The sequence below is a fragment of the Numida meleagris genome, unplaced genomic scaffold (genome assembly GCF_002078875.1).
Source record: "Numida meleagris isolate 19003 breed g44 Domestic line unplaced genomic scaffold, NumMel1.0 unplaced_Scaffold180, whole genome shotgun sequence".
NCBI lineage: Eukaryota > Metazoa > Chordata > Aves > Galliformes > Numididae > Numida > Numida meleagris.
The window spans coordinates 348947-356617 of NW_018363597.1; the positions used below are offsets into that span (position 1 = coordinate 348947).

A 7671-nucleotide genomic window follows, 5' to 3' on the forward strand; every position below is an offset into this window, starting at 1 on the left:
GGTGCGGCTCTGGGGGGGGGGGCGGGAGGGCACGGCGCGGTGGTGACGGCGGTGCTGACGCCGGGGCCTTGCTGTCCTCCAGTCCTTCATGTACCAGCTGCTGAAGGGCCTCGCCTTCTGCCATAGCCGCAACGTCCTGCACAGGGACCTGAAGCCGCAGAACCTGCTCATTAACAGGGTGGGTGCTGGGCCGGGGGTGGCACACCAGGCTCCCCCGCTGCCCCTTGGGGTCCGTTCTGTGCTCCCTCAGCCCCTGGCCCCTTTGTCTCGCCGCAGAACGGGGAGCTGAAGCTGGCAGACTTCGGCCTGGCGCGGGCCTTTGGCATCCCGGTGCGCTGCTACTCAGCGGAGGTGAGGAGGGGGCTGGTGGGTGCCCCTGGGGGGCCCGGCTTCACCCACCCCAACCTGAGCATCCCCTCCGCCCCGTGCAGGTCGTCACGCTGTGGTACCGGCCCCCGGACGTGCTGTTCGGTGCCAAGCTGTACTCCACCTCCATCGACATGTGGTCGGCCGGCTGCATCTTCGCAGGTAGCTGGGGGGGCCGGGGGCCGCAGGGCGCCCGGGGCGGCCGTGGGGGCTCACCCCGTCCCTGTGCAGAGCTGGCCAATGCGGGGCGGCCGCTTTTCCCGGGGAACGACGTGGACGACCAGCTGAAGAGGATCTTCCGATATCCTTTCGGGAGCCGGTGTTAACGCGGGGGGGGGGGCGTGAGGGGAGAGCCGGGCCGGGGCCTCGTGTGTCCCGCAGCTCACCGTGGCCCTTGACAGCCCCGCACGCTGCTGGGCACCCCCACGGAGGAGCAGTGGCCGGCCATGGCCAAGCTGCCTGACTACAAGGTGAGGGGCTGGGGGGCGCAGTGGGGTGGGGGGAACCAGCACGGGGCCGGGCGCTCACGGCTGTCCCCAGCCCTACCCCATGTACCCCGCCACCACGTCCCTCGTCAACGTGGTGCCCAAGCTGAACGCCACCGGGCGGGACCTGCTGCAGGTGAGCGTGGGCAACGGGGGGCATCCCCGTATCCCACTCTGGGGAGGGGGCTGCTCCGGGGGCCCTCAGCCTCGCCCCCCATCCCGTGTCGCCCCCCAGAACCTGCTGAAGTGCAACCCGGTGCAGCGGATATCTGCGGAGGAGGCCCTGCAGCATCCCTACTTCACGGACTTCTGCCCCCCCTAAACCCACACGGAGCCATGGGGGCAGCAGGGGGAGCGGGACCCGGCGCCCCGCGCCCCCTTCCCCACCCGCTATTTATTAGGATTTTAACCCAGCGCTGCCCCGGGCTGCCTCCGTGCCGCGTCAGGGCCGTGGTGTGCCCCCACCGTGCTGATGGAGCAGCAGGACTGGGGGCCGGGCCCCGTGCCCCCCCCAGCCCTGGTGGCGGTCGGGGTCCCCCGGAGCTGGCCCCAGGGGTCGCCCCTTTCCCGACCGCGCCGTACGTGGGTGCTGTGCGTGTTTGTTACCGACATAAAGAGCTTCCCCCACCTCCCGCTGCCTCCTCCCTGGGCGCCGCCGGGGGCTGCGCCAGCCGTGTCCCCCACCCCTCAGAGCCATCCTCGCGGGGCAGGGGGGGATTTTGGGGGGACTTTATTGGCGCGAGGCGCATGTACAGCAGGGCGCGGGGACAAGCAGCGCATGCAGGGACGCGGAGCGGAGACCCCGCAGCCCCCAGCCACCTGGGTTCTGTCCCAGGGCGGGGGGCTGCTCCCCAGCGGACCCCCCCGGCCGGCCGGGGGTGCGGGGCCGGGCCCCTCAGCAGGCGAACTCCTCCGGGGCGCCTAGAGCCGAGTGACGAGGTAGCAGGTGCGGGGCGAAGGCGACACGGTCCGCGTGGCTGCGCAGGGCCCGAGGGGCGTTCTGCAGCGCGGTGGGGGCGGTCAGTGGGGACGGCCGAGCTCCGGGGCCTTCTTCCCTTCCTGCCCCATGGCCGCCCCGTGGGATCACGCAGGGCCGGAGCTCCCGGCTACGCCGTGCAGGGTGTCCCCGTGGACGTGACCACGGAGCTGTGCTGCAGCCGGCCCCCCCCACCCTGGTGCTGTGCCGGGGACGGGGGCTCGGTGCCGGGTGATGCATGGCGGTGGCAGCGCGGCTGCCCCACGGGTGATGCCAGGGATGTGGGGCCGTGGGGGTCCCCGCCGCCATCCTTGCCCCCGTCCCCTGGGTCCCCATGTGTCTACCTGGGTGGGAGCGTGGCGGCGGGGCTGCCCGGCACGGCTGGATGCTCCTGGCGGGCGGACGGATGGACGGGTGGACAGAGAGGAGACGATGAGCGGCGATGGGCGATGGGTGGGATGAGGGGCGGGGGGAGGGGGGCGGGGACTGGGGGGTTACCAGGGTGGTGCTGCTGCTCTGCCGCATCCGCTTCTTGTCCTTGTAGAAGCCGACGAGCTTGTCCCGGAACACCTGGGGGCACGGGTCAGTGCCCCTGCCTGGCGTGGGGCTGGGGCTGGGGCCGTGGGGGGGCTCACCTCATACAGGTAGTCGAAGATCTCCAGGATGGTCAGCAGGCTGGCGCCGATGAAGAGCCCCATCTGCCCCCCGATGTCCCCCAGCAGCCCCGCCACCTCGTACGCCTTCTTCTGCTCGATCATCTCGTAATTGAGCGCCTCAAAGAAGATGTCCAGCACCAGCACGTTGTCCCTGCAGGCGGGTGGGCGTGGGGCAGGGGGTGCCAAGGTGGAGGGCTGCGCCGCGCCACGGTGTGCCATGCGATGGGACAGAGCGGTCTGCGCGTGCTGGGGGTTGTGCCATGCTGTGCCACATCATATCAGGGCGTGTTACGTCATACTGTGCCGTGCCGTGCTGCGAGGTTTGCTCCATGCTGGGGCACGTTTGCACCAAGGAGGCTGTGCCACGCAATGCCGTGCCGTGCCATGCAGGGCCATGTCATGCAGTGCTGTGCTGTGCCATGCAGTGCTGCACCGTGTGGCAAGGTTTGCTCTGTGCTGGTGCACCTCTGCCTCAGGAAGGCTGTGCCCATGCAGTGCTGGGTTGTGCCACGCAGTGCCATGCCATGCTGTTCTGCAGCGTGCCAGGTGCACATCTGCACCGAGGGGGCTGTGCCACGCCGCGCTGTGCCATGCCATACTGTGCTGCTCTGCAGTTTGCTCCGTGCACATTTGCGCCGAGGAAGCCGCGCCGTGCCTTGCTGCAAGCTCTGCTCTGTGCCGGTGCGCACTTTGACCGGGGGGCTGTGCTGTGCCGTGCGGTCACGGTGCACCAAGAGGCCGCGCCGCGCCGTGTGCCAGGGGACGTGGCCGTGCCCCACCGCCCCGCGCCCCACTCACGCGATGTACTGCTCGGTCTTGTTGAACTTCTTGGCCAGGTAGCGCGCGGAGGCCTTGCTGGGGATCTTCACCATCGAGAGCTCCTTCCCGTAGCGCACGGTGTCGCAGGGCGTGCGGCACGCGCAGTACTCACTGTCCTTCTTCACCAGGAAATCTGCGCCGGGGGACGGCGGTTTCGGGGCTGCCCCCCTCCCCCCCGGCTACCCCGAGCCCCGCACCTACCCAGCGCGGGGTCGGCGCACTCCTTGTACTGCTCCGGCGTGCAGACGTTGGCGTTGCCTATGGGGGGACGCGGCGCTCGTGGGGCGCGGGGGGGCCCGGCCCCCTCCCTGACCCCCGGCCCCGCTCACCGGGCATGTGCACCATGCGGCAGTTGCAGTTCTCGGCCAGGTAGCGCGTCTCGCAGTCCAGGCGGCAGGCGGTGAGGCTGTAGTTGGTGAAGAAGTCGGACTCGATGGGGGTGGCCTTGCAGTCCCCCCAGGGCGGGGGCAGGTACACCAGCTGCCGGCTTGGCTAAGGAAAACACGCGGCGCCCGCGCCCCCCACGTCCCTGTCCTGTGTGGAGCTGAGGTGGGGACCCCCGGGATGGACGGGCCCCGTGGGGGCACTGGCACTGTGGGCTTGGCAGCGTGAGGGAGGGGACGGAGCCCCACACCTCGAGTGCCCAGCGGTGCCAGCTGCTGCCGGCCTGAGCCGGGGGGTGAAGCTGCGGCACCGTGCAGACCATCCCAGTGCACATGGCTGCGGAGCCGGCCAGCAGCAGTCAGCTCTGGTGCTGCAGAGGGGGTCCCGGCCCCGCTGCCCCCCGTGCCATCCCCCTGGGCCCGCCGTGCCGTGCCGTGCCACCTCGGTGCCGGATACCCGCTGCTGCTGGCAGGACACGAAGGTCTGGAAGCCGGGTGCCACGCCAAAGCCCAGCTGGTCGATGAAGGGCGGCTCCTGCTGGCTGTGGATCTGCACCTTGACCCCCGCCTCGTACGACGTCTCGTCTGCAAGCAGCGTGGGTCTGGGGCTGCATGGGGTGGCACGTCGCGCTCCCCTCCCCGCAGGGCGCCCGCCTCACCCGTGTCCCCCCAGACGGGCAGGTATTCCTCCTGCTGGATGTTGAGCATCAGCTCCAGCCCGTTCCCCGCGCCGCCCTGCAGCGTGGTCAGCAGCTCCGTGCCCGGCTGTCCCGAGTTGAAGGTATAGCACTTGCCCAGGCGGGTGAAGATCTGCGGGGTGGGACAGGGGCAGCTGCTGTGGGGCAGCGGGGCAGAGCAGGGCACGGTGGGGTAGGGAGGTGCCTTCCTCCCTTTCCCCGCTGCCACCAGCACGGCGCTGCAGCCCCCATAGCGCGGTGCCCTCGGCACGGGGTCCGGTGCAGCTGGACACCTCTGTGCGGGGCTGAGGCAGCTGGCTCCTGGGAACCCGGCGCTGCAGCCCCACATTGCTGCGCTGCCACCGGTGCACGTGGGGAAGAGGAACTGTCCCAGACAGAGCCATGGGTGCTGGGGCTCAGAGAGGCAGGCGGCACTGTGCCCCACACTGCTCTCCCCTGGGCACCCCATGGCCCGTGCAGCCCAACCCACACCTCCATCATCCCAAAGAGCTCACGCTGTCACCCCACAGCCTGTGCATCCCACAGTGCGCACCCCACCACCCCTAAACCGGCACATCCCGTCGCCACGCCAGCGGTGCATCCCCCGCACGTGCCATCACCCCAGCGCTGCGCATCTCCGCTCAGGGCAGAGCCGCCCCGAGAGCAGACAGGGACAGGGGCTGCCACGGTGCAGGGCTGAGCTGTGCACAGCAGAGCCGTGGTCATGGTGGTGGTGGTGGCACTCACGGCAGTGAAGTTCTCGGGGCCGCACTCCCGGCCGCGGAAGCGGCAGCGCAGCAGCATGTCCCCGATGTCGTGCCCGGCGCGCTGGTAGAAGGCGGCCAGGTCGTAGCTCTTGCTGGGGAAGAACCCGTCGAGGTCGTGGGGCCGCCCCAGCGCTCGCAGGTAGCGGGAGAAGTCGTGGCGCGGCACGGCCAGCAGCTCGGTGCCCAGCCAGAACACGTCGTTGGCCGTGAGCCGCGAGCGCCGCGCGCGGTTGTAATTGCAGAGAGTGACGGCGGGGAAGGGGAGCATGCGGCTCTCGGCCTCGTCCAGCGCGGTGACGTGGGGGTACGCGCCGTAGCGCCCGACGTGCTCGCCCGCCTGCAGCAGGAAGGCGCCCAGCGAGGCCACGAAGGCTCCGGCCCAGAGCAGGCGGTGCGGGGCGGGCGCGCCGGGCGCAAAGATGTGCCGCAGCCCGTGCACAGAGCAGGAGCGGGCAAAGGCCGCCAGCCCGGGGGCACCGCGCGCACCGGCACCCGGCACCGCGGCCATGGTGCGCCAGGCGTCCTGCAGCACAGCTCTGCAGGGGGATTGGGTTTCACGCCGGGACGTGGGGACGCAGGGATGCGGGGACACGTGAGCGGGCACAAAGGACGGCGATGCTCAGCCGGCACCGACATCCAGCGGGACCCTGGCGCCCACGGAGCAGGACGACGGCACCCCATGGATCCGTGAGCAACCCAGCACCAAAGCCCCCAGCCCCGCACCCTGCTCCCGGCTTTTAGCTTCCCATTGGCCCCAAAACCTTGTCCCGATCCCATCCCACGGGGTGCGGGGCCCCACGGAGCCCCCGGCAGCCCTCCTATGGGGGCAGCACTGGGGCTGTTGGCGGCCCTGCAGCCCCATCCCCCAGCCCTCAGCCTGGAGCCGCACGTGGCTGCACACCCCCCCGTGCCCCCATCCTGCCCTGCCTTGGGGGGGGGGGGAGCGGCTGCTGCGGCAACAGAGCTCCCAAAGAGGGGAGCGGTTCCCATGGCAACGCTGCCCATCGCACAGGGAGGTGGCTGCCATGGCAACCGGTGGCCCAGCACCAGGATGCGCCAGGGACCGCGGGAGGGGGACGGGGATGTGCCCCCGCACCGAGCATCGCCCACCCCCACAGCGGGAGCCCCGTGCCCACCGTGGGGCCTCACACCCCACAGAGCGACCATGGGGGCACGGACCCGGCCCGGGCTGGGACGTTTGCCACACGCGGGGAGCACGTGGCACAGCCTCTGTCACGGCGACGGAGCTCGGCAGAGCTCAGAGCCCGGCGGGCAGGGTGCTCACCCCGCTCAGCCACGCACCACGCCGTGCCTTTGGCCACTGGGTCACAGCAGGTGCAGCCGGGGGGGCACAGCCACGTGCCCCATGGGGGCCATGCTCCTTGCTCTGCTCCAGGGCCCCACGTGTTCCGCTGCGCTCGGGATCCCGGGGGTCAGGGAGCAGCAGCCCTGGGTGCAGTGGCACAGGGGAACGGGCAGTGGGAGCCTGGCTCAGCCTCCAGCCCCGGGGGGGGTCATTCACACAGAGCTGCAAGGGAGATTATTTCCTGCCCTGTGAGCCTCACGCTGGCTGCTGCTCTGGCTGCACATCTGCCGGCTGCCGTGGGGGGGACGCGCAGCACAGGACACAGCGCTGCCCCACTGAGTGCCTCTGTGGTTGTGTGCGTGCCCCGTGCCCCCCCACAGGGTCACAGGTGGGACTCAATAATGCAGGTGCCCGGGGCCGCAGCACAGAACTGTGGGTCCCAGAGCCCGTCCCCGCGGGCAGAGCATGGTCACAGTGCGACCCTTTGGCACGCACAGAGCTCCCGGCACACCATGGGGCACAGCAGCGGGGGGGGGTGATGGCGTGGAGGGGATGGCTGCTCCCCGGGGTGGCAGCAGAGGGGACACGGAGCCACGGGGACTTGAGCTGCGGGACCCTGAGGCAGGAGGAGCTGTGGGGACCGAGCCGAGGCACAGACACCTGCGGGTGGGCACGGGGTGGGGACACCGCTGGATGGCACCCAGCACCCAAACCGCCAGCAGGACGCGATGGGAGCGATGGGGATGGAGCGACCCGGGACCCTCTGGTACCAAATCCCCCCACGCCCAACCCTCGTGGGACACCTGTGGCCACGAGTGGGACCCTTAGCACCAGTGCCCATGGCCACAGCACAGAGCAGCGTGTGGCAGTGGGGGTCACGGCGCGGCCCTTTGGCACACACGGCGCGTGCGGCACGCTGCGAGGCCCAGCAGCGGGGAGGCAGTCCCGGCACCAGGAGAGGTGGCCGTTCCCTGGGGGGGCAGCAGAGGGGACACGGGGCCGCAGGGAGCGGAGCAGTGGGGTCTGCGCGATGGCACCGTGCGGCTGCAGTGCGGGCTGGGCGCGGGGTGGGGGCACAGCCGGGTGGCACCCAGCACCTGAACCGCCAGTGGGACGCGATGGGAGCGCTGGGGACGGAGCTCGCCGGGACCCCCCGGTGCCAAATCGTGCCGTGCTCTAATGCGACGGGAGCCATGGGGACGGAGCTCACCGGGACCCCCCGGCGCCGCGCCCCAC

At 71.0% G+C, this 7671-nt stretch overlaps 2 protein-coding genes across 2 annotated transcripts; one reads left to right on the forward strand and one right to left on the reverse strand.

Moving 5' to 3' along the window:
• Positions 1-82: 82 nt before the first annotated feature.
• CDK5 (cyclin dependent kinase 5) lies at positions 83-1481 on the forward strand (the record flags this gene model as incomplete). The annotated part of the gene is given in 7 exon segments (XM_021382201.1): positions 83-178; positions 277-351; positions 432-528; positions 598-667; positions 776-836; positions 907-987; positions 1087-1481. Coding segments are annotated over 7 exon segments (567 nt in total), but the record flags the coding sequence as incomplete, so codon positions are not given.
• An 86-nt stretch (positions 1482-1567) lies between these two features.
• ASIC3 (acid sensing ion channel subunit 3) lies at positions 1568-6058 on the reverse strand. The gene is made up of 10 exons (XM_021382200.1): positions 5110-6058; positions 4345-4495; positions 4143-4270; positions 3632-3782; positions 3504-3560; positions 3282-3435; positions 2463-2634; positions 2326-2397; positions 2172-2218; positions 1568-1851 (listed from the first exon to the last, which is right to left on the reverse strand). The coding sequence occupies exons 1-10, from the start codon at positions 5635-5637 to the stop codon at positions 1773-1775; spliced, it is 1539 nt and encodes a 512-aa protein (XP_021237875.1). The 5' UTR covers positions 5638-6058; the 3' UTR covers positions 1568-1772.
• Between the last annotated feature and the right edge of the window lie 1613 nt (positions 6059-7671).